A 22,862-nucleotide genomic window follows, 5' to 3' on the forward strand; every position below is an offset into this window, starting at 1 on the left:
TTGACCGGGGATGTGCATTCGACGACACGGTAGGGGCCTTCGTATTTGGGCAGTAGTTTGGAAGAGAGGCCAGTTGCAGTGGTAGGGACAGAGAGCCAAACGAGCGCTCCAGGGAGGAACGTGGGCGCAGAAGTGGTGTTGTCACCGCGAATGCTCTTCTGCCGCTCTTGGTTATGCGTAGTGAAGGTCTTGGAGAGCTCACGACACTCCTCAGCAAGTCTGGCTGTGGCAGAAATAGGCGCACATTCAGAGCGATCCGGCTTGTAGGGAAGTATCGTGTCCATGGTGTGCGACGGGTGCCTTCCGTACAGTAAGAAGAAGGGTGAAAAACCAGTAGTGCTCTGAGGGGCGGTGTTATAGGCGTAGGTGACGAAGGGCAGAATGGCATCCCAATTGGTGTGATCGGCGGCGACGTACATCGAGAGCATGTCGCCGAGCGTGCGGTTAAAGCGTTCGGTTAGGCCATTCGTCTGCGGGTGGTAAGCAGTAGTTTTGCGGTGAACAGCATGGCACTCTTTGAGAATGCCTTCCACGACTTCCGACAAGAAGACACGGCCTCGATCGCTGAGAAGCTCTTGGGGTGGTCCGTGACGCAGTATGAATCGGTGTAGTAGGAAGGAGGCAACATCGCGCGCTGTAGCCGCTGGGAGGGCGGCGGTTTCGGCGTATCGCGTTAGATGGTCAACAGCGACGATGGCCCAGCGGTTACCAGCCGAAGTCAGAGGAAGTGGTCCGTACAAATCGATGCCCACGCGCCCAAACGGACGGTTAGGGCAAGGTAATGGTTGTAGACCTGGTGGCGACACGTGCGTTGCAGGTTTTCGGCGTTGGCAATCGAGGCAGGAGCGAACGAACTTCTGCACGTAGCGGTACATCCCTCGCCAGAAGTATCGTTGTCGAATGCGGTGGTAAGTTTTGGATACCCCAGAGTGCGCGCATTGCGGGTCAGAGTGGAAGGCCTCGCATATTTCAGAACGCAGACTGCGGGGTATCACTAGTAGCCACTGGCGGCCGTCGGCGTCGTAATTGCGTCGGTGCAGTAGGTCGTCGCGAACGGCGAAATGGTGGGCTTGACGACGCAACGCGCGAGTGGATGGTGTTGCGGACGGATCAGTGAGCAAGTCGATCAGCGAGGTGATCCATTTATCCTTGCGCTGTTCGGTAGCGATGGTGTGAACGTCGATTGAAGCAACAGCTATGTGAGATACTGAGCAAGGGGCATTGTCGTCAGGCAAGGGAGAGCGCGAGAGGGCGTCGGCATCAGCATGCTGGCGTCCGTTGCGGTACAGCACTCGGATGTCGTAGTCTTGCAGGCGAAGTGCCCAGCGGGCGAGACGGCCTGAGGGATCCTTCAGTGACGACAGCCAGCATAGTGCATGATGGTCGGTGACGACATCAAATGGGTGGCCATACAAATAAGGTCGAAACTTTGTAAGGGCCCAGATGATCGCCAGGCACTCTTTTTCCGTGACCGTGTAATTGGTCTCGGCTCTGGTAAGCGTACGGCTTGCGTATGCCACGACATATTCGGGGAACCCTGGTTTGCGCTGCGCAAGGACAGCGCCGAGGCCTACACCGCTGGCATCCGTGTGTACCTCCGTTGGGGCCGTAGGATCGTAGTGGCGTAGTATGGGAGGAGACGTCAACAAACGACGGAGCTTTGCGAACGCGTCGTCACACTCGGACGACCACGACTTCAGGGGTCCGTTACCTCCAAGGAGCTTCGTCAGCGGTGATATGATGGTGGCAAAGTTTCGTATGAAGCGTCGAAAGTACGAACACAGTCCTACGAAACTGCGCAGTTCTTTGACGGACGTAGGTTTGGGAAATTCGGCCACGGCCCGAAGCTTGGTCGGATCGGGAAGGATTCCGTCCTTCGACACGACGTAGCCGAGGATTGTCAGCTGCCGTGCTGCAAATCGGCACTTCTTCAGATTCAGTTGGAGGCCGGCGTTGCGCAAACGCGTCAAAACATGCCGCAGACGTTGGAGATGCGTGGAGAAGTCCGGAGCGAAAACCACGACGTCGTCAAGGTAACACAAGCACGTGTGCCATTTCAAGTTGCGCAGAACGGTGTCCATCATGCGCTCGAAGGTGGCGGGCGCATTACACAGACCAAACGGCATGACGTTGAACTCGTACAAGCCGTCGGGCGTGACAAAGGCTGTCTTCGGTCGAGCGTCATCCGCCATGGGCACTTGCCAGTACCCCGAGCGCAGATCAAGAGATGAAAAGAATTCGGCTCCTTGCAGGCTGTCAATCGCGTCGTGGATTCGCGGCAGCGGATAAACATCCTTGCGAGTGATCTTGTTGAGCCGTCGGTAGTCCACACAGAACCGCACGGAACCGTCCTTCTTCGCAACGAGAACAACGGGAGACGCCCATGGGCTGTCCGAGGGCCGAATAACGTCGCGTCGAAGCATATCGTCGACTTGCTCATTAATGACCCGACGTTCTGCGGGAGACACGCGATATGGACGTTGCCGCAGTGGTGGTTGGGCGCCAGTGTCGATGCGATGCGTAACAACGGAAGTGCGGCCAAGAGAAGTTTGCCCGATATCGAAAGAAGAACGAAATTCTTCCAGCAGGCAGAGAAGTTGGGAACGCTGGACCGATGTGAGGTTGTCAGCAATGGAGGACCTAAACACATCAGCAGGTGACGAATCGGACGTGGAAACAGCACTGAGCGTACGGGAACTGGGACAGTGCGTGTCGTCGGGTGCGTCCATAACTTGTGCGTCTTCGAGGGGTTCCACTCTGCCGAGACATTCCCCTCGCACCAACGTAACGATGAACGGGGATGGGTTGGTCACAAAAACATCCGTGTCGCCCTGGGTGATTTCCACGGTCGCAAATGGCACCAGCAAGCCTTTCCTAGTGAAAACGCGGTCACATGGAGAAAGGAGTGCGACGGCGTCGCAGAGACCGGTGCAATAGACTGACACAGCCGTTGACGAATTTGCAGGAACTGTGATGTCGTCTTTGACGAATACCTTGGTCGCAGCCGATGAACTGTCTGCCGGCGTCAAATCTGAGAATGGTGAGAGCTCTATTTCGGCTGGTGCGCAATGAATGACGGCGTCGTGGCGGGCGAGAAAATCCCATCCCAGGATGACGTCGTGAGAGCATGAAGAAATTATAATGAATTCGACGGCGTACAGAGCGTCCTGAATGAGGACGCGGGCGGTGCATACCGCCGTCGGGTGAATACTTTGGGCGCTGGCTGTACGGAGGGAGAGCCCGGAAAGTGGCGTCGTCACTTTTCGTAGCAGGCGGCTTAGTTTAGCGTCCATAACGGATACGGCGGCTCCAGTATCGATAAGGGCAGAGGCGCGAACACCGTCCACAAAAACGTCTATCACGTTCGATGGGCTTCGCTGAGGGCTTTCGCAGTTCGATAGCGTCGCAGCCCTTGCCTCGTGGACTGCGACGACTAGTTTTCCTGATCGCGTGGGACCGGACGTGGCCGCATCGGTGACAGCGAGCGGCGTCGTGGTGACTGTGAACGGCGGGTAGATACAGCTGGGCGAGACGTCGGCGACGGAGGCGTAGGTGGGTCGTAATATGGGCGGTTCGACTGGCTGGTGGCAGGCGACACGTCTCTAAGCGGCTGCACGCGGTTGCAATAGCGCGCCACGTGGCCGGCGTAACCACATGCGAAACATATGGGGCGATTGTCAGGTGTGCGCCATCGGTTCGCTGGGGCAGGGCCCGCCCATGGTGCAGGACGGGATTGACGGGGCGGCAACTGATAGGACTGCATGGTGGGCTGCAGTCGTGGCCTGTGCGTGACGTCGGCGTAGGTTACCGGTACATCCGCTTCGAAAGAGTGAGGTCGAGCGGAGGACTCGGCGTAAATGTGTGGTGCAGCCGTAGCGATTGGTGGGGGCGTTCTTGCGACAACTTGGGCGTAGCTCAAAGGTGCAGGAGCCGGATGGTGCTGGTGGTACTCGGGCATGACCTCCGCGATTTCCTGCTCGATTGCTCGACGGAGGGGAGGCAGAAGGGTGGGCGACGGCTGTTGAGCGTACCGAGGGCGAGCAAAGTCCAGCAGAGAGAACTGGCGCGCGATTTCCTCGCGCACGAATGTCTTCATCTCTGCGAGCAACGCGGAGTGGTCGGGTACGGTCGACAAGCCAGCGAGCTCGGCGTCGCGTGATGGAGAGCGACGGGTCATCGATCGCTGCCGGCGCAGCTCCTCATAGCTTTGGCAGAGCGTTATGACCTCTGCCACTGTGCTGGGGTTCTTGGCGAGCAGCATGGTGAAGGCGTCGTCGTCGATGCCTTTCATGATGTGCCTGATCTTGTCACACTCTGACATGGTGGCGTCGGCTTTCTTACAGAAATCGAGGACGTCTTCAATGTAACTGGTGAAGGATTCGCCGGCCTGCTGAGCGCGTTCACGTAAGCGCTGTTCGGCCTGCAGCTTACGAACGGCAGGGCGGCCAAACACGTTGATAATGGCGGTCTTGAAGTCGGACCACGTCGTAAAATCGGATGCGTGGTTGTTGTACCACAGGCCCGCCACACCCGCGACGTAGAAAACCAGGTTAGTCAATTTTCCTGCCTCGTCCCATTTATTGGGGACACTCACGCGCTCGTAAATCGCGAGCCAGTCCTCCACGTCGGTACCATCGGCGCCAGTGAAGACGGGAGGGTCGCGAATACGAGGGACACCAGGACATGAGGTCGGTGTGGGCGGGGGCGTTTGCTGGGAGGCGTCTTGAGGCATGGTAGGCGGCAGGGTACGGGATCGAAGAGCCAGGGGCATCGAATGAGGGCTGAGGTTGTTGTGAAGGCCCAGCACTCTCCACCAAATTATAAAGAGGTTTATTAGCGGCGACGATATTTGACGATACAGCGACAGTCAAGGCGGGGCCGACTCTCAGCGCGAGCTGCGTTCTCTTCGAGCCGAAGAGGGCGACCCACTAGAAGGTGTTCGAGAGGACGACCCATTATCAAGTTCGAACGCTTCGCTACACCCCAAACTTGTTATGTTAAGTCTAGGGTCCCCTCAGAGGACAATGTACTTCATTTTTAACGATTAGGAACTGCGTAGTCCCTAGTAGGTACCGTCAAAACATGTGAGGTCACGGCGAATGGTGCGGAAACTTCAAGGTGGCGTCGCCACCCCCATTTTGTTTTTGCGCGTTTTCTCGGTTACTAAGCGTCTTCTCGCAGCAAGCGTGGTGTTTTTGGTAACGTGAAAGAGTACTTTACTAATATGAGAAAAATCGTTTTGCTCTTTAGTGTCCCTTTAATGCGAGGAAAGGCTCCAGAATCCACGGAGCATAGTTCTAGTCGAATGTTGAGGTGTCCATCCATTTTATGTTAGGTCTAAAAGACAGTTTTGGGAACACAAATGAATCAGCGGTAGATACCAGAAAGAGAAGGCTCGAAGACTGGTGGAGGAAAACTATGGAACACGCGGAATGAAAAGATTTTACAGTGCGTGAAAATTGAGAGGAGGCGGAAGGTCGGAAGTGACAACTCGTTAGTACAAACTGCAGAGCACAGATATGACCATTAAAAAGCTTGGTGACACTAGTAGTCACCCTGATTCAAAGAGGATGCTCCGACCATCATCCATCCGGCCCCTTCAATTTGACGTCACATTCTCCTCAATTTTCCTCCCTGTGGTGCTGTCCAAATAGCAAAGTAACGCCCATGAAAAAATAAAGGTAGCACCAGTTGCCCTATATATACCTGGGGTTTCAAGAAATGTGTCCGAAAACCCTCAAAAATAGAGAAATGTGATATTTGCTCGCTGCCTTCATAATTACATTTTTTCTCTGTGGCGGTAAACACCTAAAGATAACTAGATACATTAATTACCAGATTAATCATATAAATTACAATAACAAAAAACCTTGTAATGAGAGAATACAGGCGGTAGGGTCAAATGAAAGAATTTAATTCCTTCCTGCGAAGAGTCCATTGCCGTTTTGAGATGTCAAAATTAAGGCAGCTTGCACTAATGGTGCCAAGCCATAAGGAAATGCGGAGCTAGGCGGCCTGCCTTGTTCCCGTTAATTTTTCTCTTTCTGTCTCTATTTCTTTTTCTCTATACACATCTCGCATCTTTTTTTTGTGCCTGTTTCTTTCTGTACTCGTTCTCTCGTCCGTCAGTTATCGCAGCCCACGCCGGGCAAATCAACGCACGTGTTCCGAGAGCGAAGCAGAAGAGGAGGACGAACAGAGCGTTTCACGATATTATGATGCTCTGCGCGGACTAACGGCCGGCTTAAGCAGCTCCGCTACTTAAAAAGCGGCCGCTGGCAATTTTTCCGGAGTGACGAAATTCGACCAGAAACCGGAACACCGAAAAGCGTTACTGCGGGCAGACACGTCCGCGGGGCCTGGGGTGCTATTCTGGACTAGACATGTGCGCCGGAACCAAAATCACTGGCGGCGGCGCGCCGGTGTTTGCACCTCCGGTTCATCGGACCGGCGGCGGCGCGGCGCGGGGGGCGGGGGCGCAGTGAATGCGATAAGTACACGCCGTAATGTTACATGAACGAGGGCTAGCAGCTAACTCTTTCTGCTCCGATCTCACTTAACTCACAAAACGCTCGTGTATGGCAATACGGCCGCTCCCGGGAGAGAAGCGGTTTTCGGTCAGTTTGTCGTATCAGTGGTCCGAGCGCGAAGCAGTGAGATCACAGCGCTGACAGCGCATAGCAAGTATACGAGCCGTTCGCTGGGAGATGTCTGCCGAAATAGCGCGCGAGCGCTCTCGACCGCGCCCTTATGTCAAAGTTCACAGCTGCATGCTGCTCGAGTTACGCAGTCCCTCTCCCCAGACATTCCTTCCTGCTCCTTCGCCCAGCAAATGACGGGCAGGGCGTTTCCTTCTGCTTGAAGAGCAATCGACGGCAGGCCTCGCACGCGTGTTGATGTTATTCCGCGTGACGGAGATGGCCAGCTTGTTTCATCTCTGCTTTAGCCATATTTCTTGCCAACGCTCGCGAGCTTTTACTCGTGGGTAGAACATACAATACGCGGAGCGATGTTATCGGTTTAGAGTTTATACGGAACATGACGGCGACGGTGCAAACCTGTCATGAGTGTCCATACAATTGCTAACGCAAAAACAAATACAAAAACCGTCGAAGCGGGCTCGCCATTTTCCTGGAAAGCTGCATCGTCTCCGCTGTAAAGAGTGCGTCCGTTGGAAGAATCATATAATCCGGCGCCTTTTCCATTGGTTTCGTTCTCGCCTTCAATACCCTTCTTACAGGGGACATATCCTCGCCACCTATTTCTTCATAAAGCACGCGTACAATGTCAGCACTAAGCGTTGAACCTATCATGATTTCGCGCTTGTCGGCTACAGTCTGTTGTCTCTGCATGCGCGGTCGCAAACGCACAAAATGGAGCAAAATCAGTTAATCGCGCTCGATAGTCGTGCGAAAGAAGCAAGAGCGGGTGGGTGGCTGCATAGCAAAGCAGTATAGGAGACAATTCACAACTGTTATTTCTCGTATATGGACCAGTTGAGAGTATGTACCCAGATGATGTCACGTGAATCACTGTTATGGCATCACGAAGTGCACCAGAAGACAAGAAACGCCAAGAGAGAATAACGCGTTCGTTGTTTTTCTTTTTGTTGTATTTTCAGAGGCTGTTTGGGGCCCTTTATAAAAACAGGGCGTGCAAACACGGGCACAGGACACTAGTCAAGACGCCAGAAACGCCGCTAACAACTGAAAAATCCCACAGCGGCGGAACTAAAGGTAGACACAAATATTTATTTGCGCATTCCCACGTAAGAGGCCATACCTATCAATCAAGTGCGAGTAGTGGTCTACGTGAGAGATAGCTGTTCACTCTGTCGACTTTTCTCTTATGTCCGTGTTTCCACGTCATGTCTTCTTAACATGAATACCTACCAACTAGCTGAGCTATATTCTAAGTTTGCCATTCTCTTTACTTCTGTATTTATTTATCGATTTACTCGAGTAAGAATGAAAGGAAAAAGTGTACTAACGCACCGAGATATATATATATATATTACTTATCTGTTTTATTTATTTATGCACAGTGTACTAGGTCCAGGGCTCCAAGAGTATGGTATCCAGCGAGTTGGGTCGTCGCCCTTAAGGCTGGAGGACGCGGCAGCGTTAAAACTCCGGCGATTTTTTGGCCATGTCAAAGTAATGGTGCTTTTATGTTCCTGAGAAGCTCCTGTTACGCGCCCGATAGCAGAAATACTCGGCAAATTGGAGAATAATTTTAAATAAGCAAAAAAGCGCAACACCGAAACCGAAACCCAACCGAGTGTACTGTCTACGTATGACGTAGACGTTGTTACGAACGAACCGGAAGTCGTGCAAGGCATGCCGGTCACGCCGGCGCGGAGTATGAAAACTGTGACAGCCGGGACGACCAGCGAAGCGCCGGCCAAACCAACGCTGTCTGTCACCTTGTGCACAGCAGACGCTCGCTGTAGCGGCCTAAGCGCCGAAGTTAGCAGTGCCCTCGGCTGCGTGACTTCCGCCGCCTTGCCAACACTGACGTCACAGACGCAATGTTGCCAATAATTGTGGGAAGCCAGGAGGGCGTTTGCAGACAATCTTTAAAATTCATTTGCAAACAATCTGCGCATGTCTCAAGCCTGTAATTTGGCATAAATGACGGAAACGTGCAAAGGAACGTACCCAACGAATTTCACTGAGATCCATCGACCTCGAAAAATCGCCGGAGTTGGCCTTTAAAGACAGGCAACAGTCGTGATATTTCTGGAGAAGAAAAAGATACTACAACTTCTGGGGAGCTATTCTCGATGCATTCATCCAAAGGAGGTGTCCACGGTCCATTTCGGCAGAGCGCATTCAGTGATTCGAAAAAGCGGTGATCCGTGAAGTCACCTCGCCCTTGACCACGTCGCCGCACCGAACCTGTCAGCACATTCCTAGTGTAAGAAGAGAGCAGACGAAATGCACAGAAACAAGAACTTTTCAAGTCTGAATTTGCATATGAATGTGTCCCAGATGTTTGAGAACGATGCAGGGAATGCGTACCGACCTTACAGCTGCGTTAGACGAGCGGCCGCATTCAGGGGCGTAGCCAGAAATTTTTTTCGGGGGGGGGGGGGGGGTTCAACCGTACTTTATGCATGTTCGTGCGTGCGTTTGTATGTGTGCGTGTATATATGCGCAAGCAAAATTGAAAAATTTCGGGGGGGGGGGGGGTTGAACCCCCCCAACCCCCCCCCCCCCCCTGGCTACGCCTCTGGCCGCATTAAAGCTAAATCGATCGCTAACACGATCAAAACACATGTGCTCCGAAAATCGGATCTCTGAGGGCTGCGTTCGTTGCATTGAAGCCCATTCCGTCCCTATCATTTGTGTCGAGAGTGTTTGAAAGCTTCGTGATGTCATGATGGCGCTGCAGAACAAGAACCGTAAACAGGGGGCGCGCTTCTCGCCGAGCTCCCGCTATTCAGCGGCCGCTGAAATGGACAGTTACATGGACACACCGAGAACAGCTCTTCCGGCGAAGTGCTATATTTTGTTTCCAGATTCCCCATTCGAATTAAAAGAAAGGACTAACGGCGGCGCGCCGCGATTATCGCGCGGCGGCGGCGTGACCAAAAACAGGCGGCGGCGCACACCTCTATTCTGGACACTGTCGAATTCCGCCATATTGTCAAAATTTGTAATGACGGCTGTAAGCCAACCAGAGAGGCCGTAGCAGCCCTCTGGGCCAATCAAAGTTGACCAATGGCGGAATTCGGCAGTGTCCAGATAGCACCCCTGGAGATGTCATTAGGCGCCGCGATGGCGCGAGAAAAAGTAGCCGTTTCGCCGCAAGGGCGAAGCAATGAATGGGGTAGAAACGAAGTAAAACTAGCTTTAGGGGCAGTATGGATTGTAGTAAACATGAGCTTACCATGCAAGCAAGACTCGATGACCACAATGCGCGTGTGGAACGGTTGACGAGATGCGCTTTCCCGAGGGCAGCACGTGCTGGCACGAAGCTAATGATCTGAGAATGCCTGCCTGATGCCCTCTGTACGATTATTATTCTTCTACAGTTACTTTAATCTCATGGTTCGGAACTGCGGTCACTACAGCAGTCTCAAGCAGATGTATTCCCGTACAATTCTAGCGCCTCGCTACCTATCGTAAACCGCTTACACGTGGACATATAGAGCGACGCTGAAGACACGCCTGTTTCTGCCCTGTAGCGTCAACACAGCGGTCCATGCGCAACCACGTAGGTTTGGGTCTGCGCGCATGGGGTGAACCCGCACATGAAAACACATTAAAGCCTCGGTATTTCCACCGCACGCTGAATCATAGCACGTGCTGGCATAGTCAAGAAAATCAAAATGCAGACGGCTAATAAAAATCACCGATTGTTCTGCTTGCCCACTTTATTGGCATCGCTCTCACTTCTCAGTGTTGCTGCTCTAGAGGCTGTTCAGAATGAAAAGTTTAGATTACAAAATATCCACGCACTTTTCAAATCAGCCACTGCAAGTATGGACACTTCCAAGGATGTTTTTTTTTTTTTCATTGGGCTGTAAAAGCTGGCACCTCAAAAACCACTTCTCAGTACATTTAAACTATAAATGTGCTCGCTCAGGTTCAACAAAATGAATTTTGTTATATTACTGAACTTAAGCTTTCTCGGACTGCTTGATTAACTTCTTTTTTTTTCAGTCGATCCTCTGTTCAAGGAGGATCCTGGCGACCATAATCCGCTAAACAAGGTTGAAATTTACCACAATTATTTGCCGATTTTATCGACTTTGCTACATCTCTGAGGTTCAACTACACCACGGTGTGACTAGGTGTCAAAGTTACATCGATGTCTTTTGCACTGTCCTGTTAAGGTGTTCCACCAGTACCGATTTGTCCAAATTTCTATTCTTCTAAGTTAAATGTCATAATCGGTGACAGGACTACATAACTGTGAAACACAGCGGCTGCTTCATCTCTATGACAACTTTATAATGGTGGTAAACGTAAAAGTCTGCAACATGCCGCCCTGAACAATCAATCCTAACAGTGCAAATCCTAACAGAGTGCAAAGAGGCTCACTGCCATAATAGGTGCAATAGCGATGGATTCAGCTTGCAAGCATAAGAAAGCCAAATGATGGTGTCTGGTTGAGGCAAGGAAATGATAATGGCAGCTTCCTTTCTAAAACATGATTCAGTGTCTGTTGGCGCGGTTCATGGCTGGTCAAGAGGTGCAAATGTGTTAGAAATTTAGAACAGTGCAAAGACAGAGGATCATAAAAGGACACAGATAACAGCACTGCAAACCAGGAAACAAAAGGGCCAAATGTACGAGAAATAAATGTAGCTAAAGCAGCAAGAAATGTTCTTTTTGGCGTATATCTACATAGTGTGTTGTACCAACTCGCCCAAGCATCCCCTTTACCTGCAAATGTATGTATTGGTACAAACTGTTCTACAAGAAAGAACACAAATCGTGTCCTTTGTGCTTTGTGTGTCATCTTGTCGCACAGTCTGTATTAAAAAAAATTCAGTGTTGAGTGCCTTTTTGAAAGTACTTGTGCACAACATGTTTTCAGGTTGCAGCAGCGGCAGCAGCAGCAGCAGCCGCCGCTTTATTTGCGTTGGCAAGCGCTGCTCTTTGGGCCCGATTCCGTTTGCGCCATTCGACCCAGGCTGCCACTTCTGGTTGGCGAATGTCCCCTTTCTGCTCCAGCTGTGCATAGTATGCCTCACGAAGCACTCGGAAAGCCTGCAGGTTGGCATAAGGGATCAGTGTGACAGGGTCGAAATAGCGTGCCGGCAGACGTGTGATGGGACACACGCTGCGGTTTGCTGGCTTCGGCCGGCCTCCAGGAAAATGTTCTTTCATCGTGGCTTCATCGGGGAATGTGATGAAATTGCGGGAACACCGAGCTGTTGAGGCAACTAGGCCTTCCGTTTCCACTTCTTCGATCAGCGGCATCGAGATGGAGTGGTAACGTATCACGGGTCCTCGATTCGTGTTCTTGACAATCTTTGCCTTTTTCTTTTCCAGCTCGAGCCTTTGATAAGACTCTAAAGAGCGCAGGTTCTCCTGCTCCGTAAGCTTGGCTTCCTCAAGCAGCTCCTCCTGAGTCGGGTGCCAAGAGTGCTCAGTGCCAGACCTGCAGATTTTGGAGAAGCCTATTTTTACGGAAATTCTCAGTTATGCTGCTCAACGACAGCCTCAACAAATTGCTGCATGACAAGCTTTTGCTTCAAACATTAGTTTACAGTATTATTACTTTGACAATAGTGTCACTTCAAAATACCTAAAACAAACAGTTTATCAACTGACAGACACATATACTATCACGCTGAGTCATGCACACAGGTTAGATTTGTTAACAATCTGGAGACAGAAAGAAAAGATATCCAATTTTGGGCTCTTGAATGGTGACGATACTTATGTTCCCAGGTATTCTGTGTGGCAGTCAAGTATTCTACCACAGAGCCATGCCAGTGCTTGAAATTGCCTTGGAAAAAGACCTTATACAGCCATCACATCAGGGAATAATGTTGGGCGGCAAAAGCGTAGAATCGCACCAGGTGTCAAACTAAGTGAACTGCACAACGCGTGAGGGGTATAAAGCTTCTGACCAATTAAAACAGGCTGAGCAATAATTTATAGGGATGGGTGAATAGTGAATTTGAGGTTTGAAGCGAATCCGAAGCGAATAGTGATTTGGTCGAATAATTTCAAATAGAATAGTTCGAATAGTATTTACTGCATATTATTAAGAAAAATGAGCATTTTTGTCACGACCCTTGCACAATATTTTTCAGGATTGGAACTAGGTATGAGTGAATGTCACTTTTTTGGTTTGAAATGAAGTGGAAGCAGCCTTGAATAGTATCAAGATTTGAATAGCAGAAGGGTGCAAGCTATAAGTGACGCAATATGTTACAACTTAAAAAAAAAATATGCACATTTAACCTTGGAGTGTGGCTTCGCGGCAGTGCCGATTTCCCCTGGATGGGTTGTTTCACGGCACAGCAACTAGAGCTGCAGTGAAACCACCTTTACAGGGAGTTATGTGCGGTCAAATGTGTACATATATTCGTTCATTTCGAATGCTTCGAAATTTCGAATAATCTAAATTCGTATCGAAGCGAATTCGGATACTGTAATATTCGTTAGAATATTCGAAACGCGCGAATATTCGCCCATCCCTAATAATTTATCATTATCATCAAGCACAACACATGGCCACTGTACCCATTACGCATCTGAGTGACTTTAATTCTGGAGGGTTGCTGATTGGGCGAGTTGGTCATCCATGAACGTAGCATGTATTAGCGCTCTATGTCTGTGTCGTGTCCCTTTCTTTTATGTACCGCGCTAATACACGCGCCATTAATTAATCCTGGAGAGCCTTAAAAAATCGAAGGTGACCTCCTTTTAAAATTGACTTTCAAAATATTGCATTTCTAGGGATATCTGCCTCAGTACCCGCTAAGAGCATCCATGTACACTAGCCAGTCTGGTAACACGCTCGAATGTGTCGTTGCTCCGAGGTAAGCAGCCTCGAATGCTTGGGCTAACTTGTCGTAGTCTCGCTTTTCTTCTCCAGTGAGGTCGAAAGTGTTGCAAACATTGATCGCCTCTTGGCCCGCCAGGTGGAGCAAGATGGCAGCTTTCTGGGTGGGGCAGTGTTGCTTTCCCAATTCCGAAGACTATCTGGCAGTGAAGTAGAGCTCCACTCGCTGCTTGAACCGAATCCAATGCTCTGCCACATTATCCCCAAAACATGTAACTGCTCTGAAGGCGGAAGCTCAGTCATGTGTTAGCGTCAGGCCCGTAGGTGGGGGATGGGGCCTAGGTACCTGCACCCCCCTGAAATTTTGGTAGAGTATGTGTTTTTACCAAAAATAAATAATAAAAATAGGTGTTTTTCTCAAAAATTTAAGGTTTTCAGCGAGTGGGCCCCCCCGAAAAAAACTTCCTGGCTACGGGCCTGGTTTGCGTGGTATCTGGCCACTTCTGACACCATATATGAAACGAGATCGACACGTACAGTGGCCATGGAAGAACCGACGTGTGTTGCTTGCACACCGGAAGTGCTTGAGCGCGTCGCCAGACTGGCTGATGTACATGGATGGTCTTAGCAGTTACCGACGCAATGTCATTGCTTCATTTCTGGCAAGCGTTTGACATCACTCTCAGCAATTTTATTTAGCACACACATTAACCTAACATATGACAATGCTCTCAGAAATTGTCGGAATTATGACTCTTATACATGCGGACCAAAAAAATCTGAAATTTGAGCATGATTAAACAATGTGTCGTATTCGCAATTATTTTTTTCTTAAAAGGACAGCACCAACGTTGCATAGTAAGTGGCAAAAGTTTTTCAGACCCACAACTACAAAAGTTCTTTTTGTGGGATCTCATTTAAATCAGATTTTCGCAAAATTAGCAAGAAGTGGTTTTGGCTCAGCGGAGACCTCTGAATTTTTTTGGCATAGGTACATTTTTTTTTTTTGCAACACTAAGATTGGTTTTGTGGTCCTGGGGACTCGTACAGCAAAATACATTTTTTCGCTGAAATTAAATAGGGTTGGTGGACAAGCACCGATGTTGCCATCCAAACACACACATGGTGACGCTGCCTTCAAGGTCCCGCACCAGCTCTCCGTTGGCATCACTGATTTTGACAGCACCTGCTGGGGCCTACACAACTGTTTTTCGGTAAAAACTGTTTACATTGCATTCTACGGGACCCAAATCCTTAATATAGGAAGTATCCGAAAATTTCATTGAACCAATGCGGCCAAAATGAGCTAAAAGATTTAGAAATCTGTGACATCCCAGTGACATTCCCATGCTGAAGTTTCAACATGAAATTCAAACATGACACTTTGACCTTCGCCGCCACTTCTAATAATCAACCTATGATGGCAAAATTCATGACAACAGAGTTCTGGAAGAAAAATTTATCTGTCTCAACTGATTTATTGTTTCACTTTAGTGTCCCTCTAGGTATCTTCTGAATTCACATTAAAAAAATTGATCTACCTGAAGATACCCCTTAGGTCTGCTGTGAGAGGTACACTAAGTCACCTGCATAAAGAACAACCTTGGAGGACTGAAGTGCTTTGTGGCATGACACAAGCTCAAACCTCATTATAACAAAGTCACACCTGCCACGAAAATAACTTCGTTATATCCGAAAATTCGTTATAAACGTTTATTTTTAGCACTGTATCTATGACAAGACTATTCTTCATTTACTTCGTTATAACCGATAATTCGCTATATCCGAGTTCGTTATATCGAGGTTTGAGTGTAGAGGGTGCTTACTTTCGTGTATGCCGCTGCCTGCGTTGCTCCTCGTGAGCCTGCCGCCTCCGCTCTGTTTCTTGGCTCTTGGCCTGGGTGGACCTCCTCACCGACTTGCGCTCACCAGATGGAACAGCACTAAATGCTGAGCTGTCTTCCTTGTCAATGGAGCTTTGTGTGCGGCGTCTTTTTTCTGGTTTCTCGGCTTTCTGCTGCAGTTGGCAGTGAGAAGTTGTGCCAGCACATTCAATTTAAATAACACATGCCAGATTGATGCAATACACCTGGATTTTTCAAGAGCCTTCATCAAGGATCTGCACTCTGAAATAATGCAAGAATGACTGCATCTCTGCATATACTGTAACATTCTACAATGGATAGGCCCGCACCTGACAGGAGAAACACAATATGTGGAAGCAAATGGTTACAAATCTGACCAATTGCGGGTTACTTCAGGATTCCCACAAGGCTCTGTCGGAGATTCCAATATTTTTTTTTATATAAACAACATTAAACGTAACAACGGTATACCCACAATAGTGCGACTTTTCACAGATGACTGCTTAATTTATAAAGTTATAAGCAAAGCAAATGACCAGAAAGCACTCAATGACACTCTTCCAGTTGTCAGTGATTGGTGCACTACTTTGAAAATGGAAATAAAAGCAATACTGTTGCTCTATATGTGACAAATAAGAGTAAAGATGTCCTCATTTTACAATTATACTACTGGCTCTACTCCTCTCTCATAAAATAGGTAGGCTCTCAGTAAATGGAAATCTCTTCAATGGAACTGCTGTTTAAATGGAACAACTGCCCCCAACATGATTGGTTTTATACGTGGATTCCGCAACCCTGCTTCTCTCTCATTAAGCGGAACTCCTGCTTAACGAAACACATTTTGCTGGTCCCTCCAGGTTCCATTTAATGAAAGTCTACTGTACTTAGGTCTAACCACACCACGTAATTTAATATGGAAAGCCAAACTGAAAACATCTATTCAGTAGCAGAAAAGAAATTATGATACCTATGATAGAAATTGAAGCTTGCTACAACTCCAGTCAAGCTAACAGTGTATCTCACGTATGTGTGACTTACGTTGGAATACACAAACATCATACAGGACCCCTCCAAAATTGGGCTGATACTAAATATGTTAGAGGGAATGCAAAGGATGGCCACTACGTTCATTCTTTCAAGATATTCCTTGAGAGAGTCGGAAACAGAAATGTTATGTCTACTAAAACTTTCTATGTTAGCAGAACGTTGACGACTGTCTAGGCTAAAATTCTTTGTCTTGTTGTCAAAAATAAACTAAACACAGATATAACACAACACTTAACACCGAAATGAGGGAATATTCGCACACGAATTAATGAATATACACTTGAGGTACCTCAACAGTGCGTCAATGTGAACCTAAGCTCTCTTCCAAGAACTCAACAACGAAATTCCTTGCCATTATCATTGCTTCGATACTCGCTGTTGGGCTACTTGGTGAATGTTTACTATCCATAGTAAACTTGGTGCCAAAAACAACCACGCAGGAACACAAAGGAACACACAGACAGGACTAGGAAATTTTGAGAAAGCTACCTTCTTCTCCACAACCCGTTTTCGCTTCTTTTCTGAGAGAGGCTCCACATAAGCCTTGGTGACCACTCTCCGCTGACGTTTGCCGCCTTCATCTTCATCATCCTGGTCAGACAGTGGCTCATCTCGTTCATCAATATCGAAATCGGAGTCTACCACATCACTTTCATCGTTCTCAGTTTCGTATTCCTTGTCATCTTCTTCATCCTGAAATGTACATAAAATGTCTCGGTACAGAGTCGACACACTAGAATATAACAAGCTTCCTGTGATGTCATTGCCATTGCGAGCAATAGTTTTGTACAGAGCTCAAAACATCAGAACGTTCATTTTGACAAGATCGGCGAACTAATTTTCTGCTCAACATTTCTTCAGAAAAGTTTCAAGGAATGCATAGTTGGAAGGCAAGATTACAGCATTGAGAGATACAAATCATATAAAATTAAACCCCTTTGTAGAAGCAAGATAGGTATCAGCTAAATTCAACCTTCGGATGCATTTGTATAATACCAAAAGCACTATAAATAAGAACCTCAAAACACTGGTGTAGCTAGAGAGACGTGATGGTAGCCGACGTGGCCGTGCCATCAGAGCTACTTTATTGGGAGAGATAAATGGCCCGAAGCAGAGTGGTGGTGACTGCTTTGGCCAACACAAGAGCAATCCCTGTCAGTGGCTTGTGTATCTGGTCACGTCACATGAGCTCCATCAGAGGCGCGGTGATGGCCTATGATGATGATGTAGTTGATGATGTTACACATTACTCCCATGCACAGAGACGAAGCCTAGTAGAAAAGTCTCTCGCTACCCTGCATATTATTTCGATATTAAAAGCAAAGCGATTTGATGTCATTCACATAATATTGCAAGAATATTGAATTACTGCACCAATCAAACTGAACACTGCAATAATCTCCTTCGGAGTCTCTTGCATCTGCTGTATTTTCAAATATTGAACAGAACCCTTTAGCTGGTGTGAACACATGAAAGCTCATCAAAAGATGACTGCTTGGTGCTAAGGGTCAAGTGTGCGCTCTAGTTCAAGTGTTGTGCTTGTCACCAATTAGGTATAACATTTAAAAGGTGTACTAACTAGTATGTGCCGTCAGTATGCACACTTCGTAATGTTAACTGTCATGGTGAACTATGGGGCAAGCCCAACGCTTCAACTATATCAACGGCTTCCCACTCTAAGCACAGTCTTGTAAATCTCAGCTACTGCAGTTTCCGTGCACTGACACCATCACGACAGCCACGATATTGGATGATTACAGTGGCAGAAAAGTTGTGTTTTAATGTGATCTACTAATGATCTGTGGGACAAATTGCAGACAGTGCTCCAAAATGACATCTATCACATCACACACAAGCCACCTGTAGACAAGCTGTACCACAAGAGCACGAATCAAATTCCTGTATTAAAAAAATATCTTAACTTGAAGCCATGACTTGGCTTCATCAAGCTGGCAAAATATAACACTGAAGGCAAACAAGGCAAAGATGTTCAGTGCATTTCCCTGTGTGGATTTATGCCTGGTGTTATACCTTGCTGGCTGGGACAAGTTAAGTGATGGCTTCAGGTTATGGTGCATTTCTGGATACAGGGATTAAGGTACACTTGATTTGCATGCAGATCCAAAAATTGTTAGGCAGGCAATACCTTAAACCAAAAGCACTCCTGCTTGCAAGAACTTTACCTCCCAGGGCAAGCTAAACGAGTAATGCCAGAGTCAGTGACAAGAGCAAACAACTTTGGCACAAGCAAATGAAAGCTACCTTACACTTACACTGTTTCTACTATGCTTCCCATACTAACCCTTTCAGCCTTGGAATTTTAATTTTTGTTGGAGACTTTTTAGTATGTATTTTCCTAATAGTTAGGACCTCAGAAGACCGCAAACAAAAAATGGACCCAGTGGTGCAAGTATTTATGGATTTACAGGCATGGCAAGAAATTAGGTCATCAGAGCTCAGTGGTCGTATAATGAGAAAAATGGCTTCTTTATTAATGCTGTTCACTAGAATACACACATTCTGAACCAACGTCGTATTTGGCAGTGTGGAAGTCCTTGAAACAACTTCAGGGCTTCATCCCGAAAACGGTGCTTATCCGCCTCAGCTTGCCCGCCTCGGCATCACCCATTACTTCGGTCAAGCTTCTTCTTCTTTGCGGCTCCCGACTCCGCAAAAATGCCACAATGGTGGTATCGATCGCAGTGGGGATCGTTGAAGAAATACTCCCCCAAGAATTGGCAGTTTAAGTTTTGCTTCCGAGGTGCTAGGGGAAATTTCGCGTGGTGTCATCAATTGACGACGCCAGGGCCGAAAGGGCTATACACGATCCTGTTTGTTGTTCCTGTTAAGCTAGGAAGTGTCTACGAAAGCAAAGCAAATTGCAGCCTTGCCCTAAAACAACGGCAAATATAATAGGAGGAATCAATCCATCACTTCATGTTACACTTCTGCTCACAAATTGCTATGCTGCACACAATAGACTGTTAAAAAACCAAGAAAACTTACATAATGTTCGTCAGTACATATAAAAAGAAACCTTTTGAAATATACTGGCAAGTTTGACGCAGTTCAGTCCTTACGTTGAAGCCTCCGTAGGTGGTTTTATAGAAGTCGTCAGCTTCGTCTTCATCGTTAAGTAGCTGGGCCAGCTTGTTGCCAGCATTGGCACGGCGCTCTCTAGTAGCTGCCATCAGGGAAGTGTTCACTTGCTTCCGGAAATTTATCTGCCAGAGAGACCACAACGATTAGTATGGGCAGCTCTTTTAAGATGCCTCCAAGTGGACACAGAGAGAACATTGGCTCATTTCAAGCCGGCTAACGGAGATGTTCCTTCTCGAGTTTTTTTTTTTTGCACTCTCTTTCAAAACCGGCATATAAAAGAAACAGTTCTTTTTACATGAACGACCACAATATACCGCTACTATCATGGTGAGGATCAGCAGTTAGTTAAACAGGATACAGAATCAAAGCTACATTTCTGTTCTTGTTGGCGCGACGTATGCTTACAGCGTTTAGCGCAGAAAATTATTAAGACAGGGACAACAAGGGGCACATGCACACAAGTGCTTGCGCATGTCCCTTCTTGTCCCCGCGTTGATAAGCTTCAAACACTGCAAGAACAGAACTAAACTGAGTGACGCGGAACCAAGTGCCTATAGCGAAAGAAGCCAATAAGTATACAATGCATGTAACGTTTCATAAATGGTAAACATGAAGCTTGTGCACCACAGGAATTAACTTGACAAAAATACTAAAACAAAGTCACACCGCTCACATTTATCACAACTTTTACCTGTTTTCACGACATTTAGGTGATTGAATGAGACGACTTGGGATCACTTAACGCACACATGGAACAATACTTAGAGCTACACATACAATGCGCCCTTTTCCACTTTCCAAAATGAACTAGAATTTCAAACCACGGCAGGCGCAAGCGGCTACATCGGCGACTATAGCTTTGGCTTGAATTGACTCCTAACAGGATGGCGTCATGGCATGGCTTGCGTGGGCTGCGCATAGCTGTAGCTAGCCGTAGTACATTGCACTGTGGCCTGCTGTGGCCAACTATGATGGCCGCGTTCAATGGCGCCGTCAGTGGAGATAGAACCCGTCGAAGAATGTGTCCGGCGTTCCGAAATACCGTGTGCTGCTTATTTTAAGCCTGGCGCGGGTGCAACGTGTGCCATAGGGCCATCTCGGTGATAGTTCTGCGAAAGGACGTTGCCATTGCGCGTGCGGCATCCGAGCGTTTACGTCTACACCAGTGGCACGCATGGACCGACAGAGGGCTTTTGCTAAGAATCGGGAACATCTGCAAAAACTCTGTATTTTGCTACGATGCAACGCTAGGAGATGCACGCAGACAGTAGATATCCCCTTGCGGACTGCTAAATAGAACGATATCGGCTCGAGGAAAGCCCGGTAAGTGCAAAGAAAAGCCAGCATATGAGAGCGTACTGAATTCCCCCAAATGCGCTTTATCACTGCAACTGCCAGTTGCTTTAGTCCGGCGCTCGCAAGTTTGGCGACATGCCATTTAGGGAGCTCTGACTGTGGTCGGCCTTGTTATCAGATGGGCGAACAGTATCGCACTTGCTGGCAGAGCTGCGAAAAGCCCACGGCTGCTTCTGACTGGGGAGTACCGACATACCATTTACCGTCGATTGTAAACAGGTGTGCATAGTGTGCCGACTGGAATAAAGCCGCATTGGAGGGCGATGGTGAAACCGCAAAAGAATAGAGCATTGTGATGCGTCACGTTGCTTATCTGTGGACGTGCCGTGCATTTGAGCGCTCGGCTTATTGGAGAGCCCATTAGCGGATAAACCGATCGAAATCAAGGACGGTTGGCAAACGCACACGAGAAGTTAGTAACCTCACTTGTGTTTTTGGTCTACTTACACGCAAGCGGCTGCCGGATACCTGGTGGGAGTTACGAGGTGTTAAGAGGCATCAACGAATGGCGCGCTCTTGAACCTTGTCCCAAAACGGTGTGTGCTAATAAGCATATCGCATTTCGGCCTCTCCCGCACCCAGTTTATGACTTTGCGTTCTACACGTTCGTTAAGATCATATCTGGTAATTGAGTCATTGGTTTGCATACAGAGCTTATTTGCGGCGACCATTAAACAAATGTTGTATTCGTCCGTAAATTGCGAGCACCTGTTAAAACCTTGCTCTCGGGGGCTAGAAACCTTGCTTAGCACGCTTTCTTTGCTAGTAGAGGAAGTACAACATGCATCACTTTCGCCCTTGTGCCTCTTTGATCTGACTTTGTGCAGAGCCAGTCTAACACATTTTCACAAGGCTCCAGCTTGTGCAGGTTTAGAAATCAAGCATTGTGCAAGCTCTTCACCATGAATTACACGTCGCAGGGCTATTTGATTAGTTTTTGCAGACTAATATGCCATCTGCCTTAGTTACAACGGTAGGTATAGCTGGTGCTGGCATAAAAAAAAAAGTACTGACACGAGTTCTGGAAATTTTCATATTGCTGCTTTAAATAAAAACCTTTGTGTTAAAACCCTAAAAAGAGTATCATGGTGCCTTGGAAAGTGTTGAATGTATTTTTAATACCGCTGCCTAAAAAAACACTTTCGGTGTAAATATTGAGGGGATGGCTTCACAGTGTCATGTCTACACAGTTTGATTTAGGTCTAAGTCACATGGGGACAGCAGCTCGTGACGTACTAGCAGCAGCTCTGTTGTCTGCGGCCAGTTGCGTATGGTTACACGTGAACGAGTGGATTGTCTAGTGACTCCCGTGGCTATTTTGCCGCATGCAGGATGCAGAGTTTGCAAACCCAGCGAACTGTGTTGACTCGTCATGATAACATCCATTGGGTTGGGGCAGGCTTGTAGATGCTGGGTGACAAAAACTTTAATATCAAACTAAAATACTTTATGCTTCTTTCCTGGCTCCGGTGTATGGAGAGTGTTAACGCTGCATGCCAAGGAAATGAAAAATATCCCTTTTTCAATTCCTCAAGATCGCATCATAATTAAACTTCAAATTTTATGCCTGAATGTCGGATCACAATGGTGAAGGCTAGAGCATGTTAAGCACTTCGTTTTTTAAAAAATTGAGATTAGTGCAAATTAAGACGGACACAAAGACAAAACAGACAAGGGCGGGCACTACTAACTACTGCTTATTGTGAAAAATACCCACCGAAATGTATACGCTCTGTCATGCATGTGCCGTGACACATCAAGAAAATGCCTAGAAAAATAACATGATAGAGCCACAGATCAAAGAACGCTCTGCATAAAATCGTATTCTGAAGAATGCAGTCCTAGCGAAGCCTGACACAGATTGGGTTATTTTTCTTTATAAAGAAGGCTTCTAAAGCTAACCGAGCAGTACAGCTCTTACTACTTCCTAAAATCTGGATGTCCCGGAAACGTGGCTCACAACCGCATGCAGTCACACGTGCAACCAAATGTGCATCGTTGTCTTCTCTTTTATTTACT

General features: G+C 47.8%; 2 protein-coding genes across 6 annotated transcripts in view; one reads left to right on the plus strand and one right to left on the minus strand.

Moving 5' to 3' along the window:
* LOC119393182 (vacuolar protein sorting-associated protein 72 homolog) overlaps positions 1-20,350 on the minus strand; it is a 234,535-nt gene extending 214,185 nt beyond the window's left edge. The window contains exons 1-5 of one of the 4 annotated variants that reach the window (XM_049416134.1): positions 20,179-20,349; positions 19,466-19,609; positions 16,875-17,078; positions 15,300-15,490; positions 11,551-12,117 (exon numbers count right to left, since the gene is read on the minus strand). In XM_049416134.1, the coding sequence (XP_049272091.1) occupies positions 11,551-12,117; positions 15,300-15,490; positions 16,875-17,078; positions 19,466-19,576 (1,073 nt within the window). In that variant the 5' untranslated portion in view covers positions 19,577-19,609; positions 20,179-20,349. Of the gene's footprint in view, positions 1-11,543; positions 12,118-15,299; positions 15,491-16,874; positions 17,079-19,465; positions 19,610-20,178 lie in introns of those variants that run through there. The other 3 variants (XM_037660023.2, XM_037660020.2, XM_037660022.2) reach the window with 3 other exon arrangements.
* A 115-nt stretch (positions 20,351-20,465) lies between these two features.
* LOC119393181 (dipeptidyl peptidase 9) overlaps positions 20,466-22,862 on the plus strand; it is an 86,692-nt gene continuing 84,295 nt past the window's right edge. For both annotated transcript variants that reach the window (XM_037660019.2, XM_049416135.1), the window contains exon 1: positions 20,466-20,810. The gene's annotated coding sequence lies outside the window, so the exon portion shown is untranslated. The remainder of the gene's footprint in view (positions 20,811-22,862) is intronic.

The sequence above is a fragment of the Rhipicephalus sanguineus genome, chromosome 5 (assembly GCF_013339695.2).
Source record: "Rhipicephalus sanguineus isolate Rsan-2018 chromosome 5, BIME_Rsan_1.4, whole genome shotgun sequence".
NCBI lineage: Eukaryota > Metazoa > Arthropoda > Arachnida > Ixodida > Ixodidae > Rhipicephalus > Rhipicephalus sanguineus.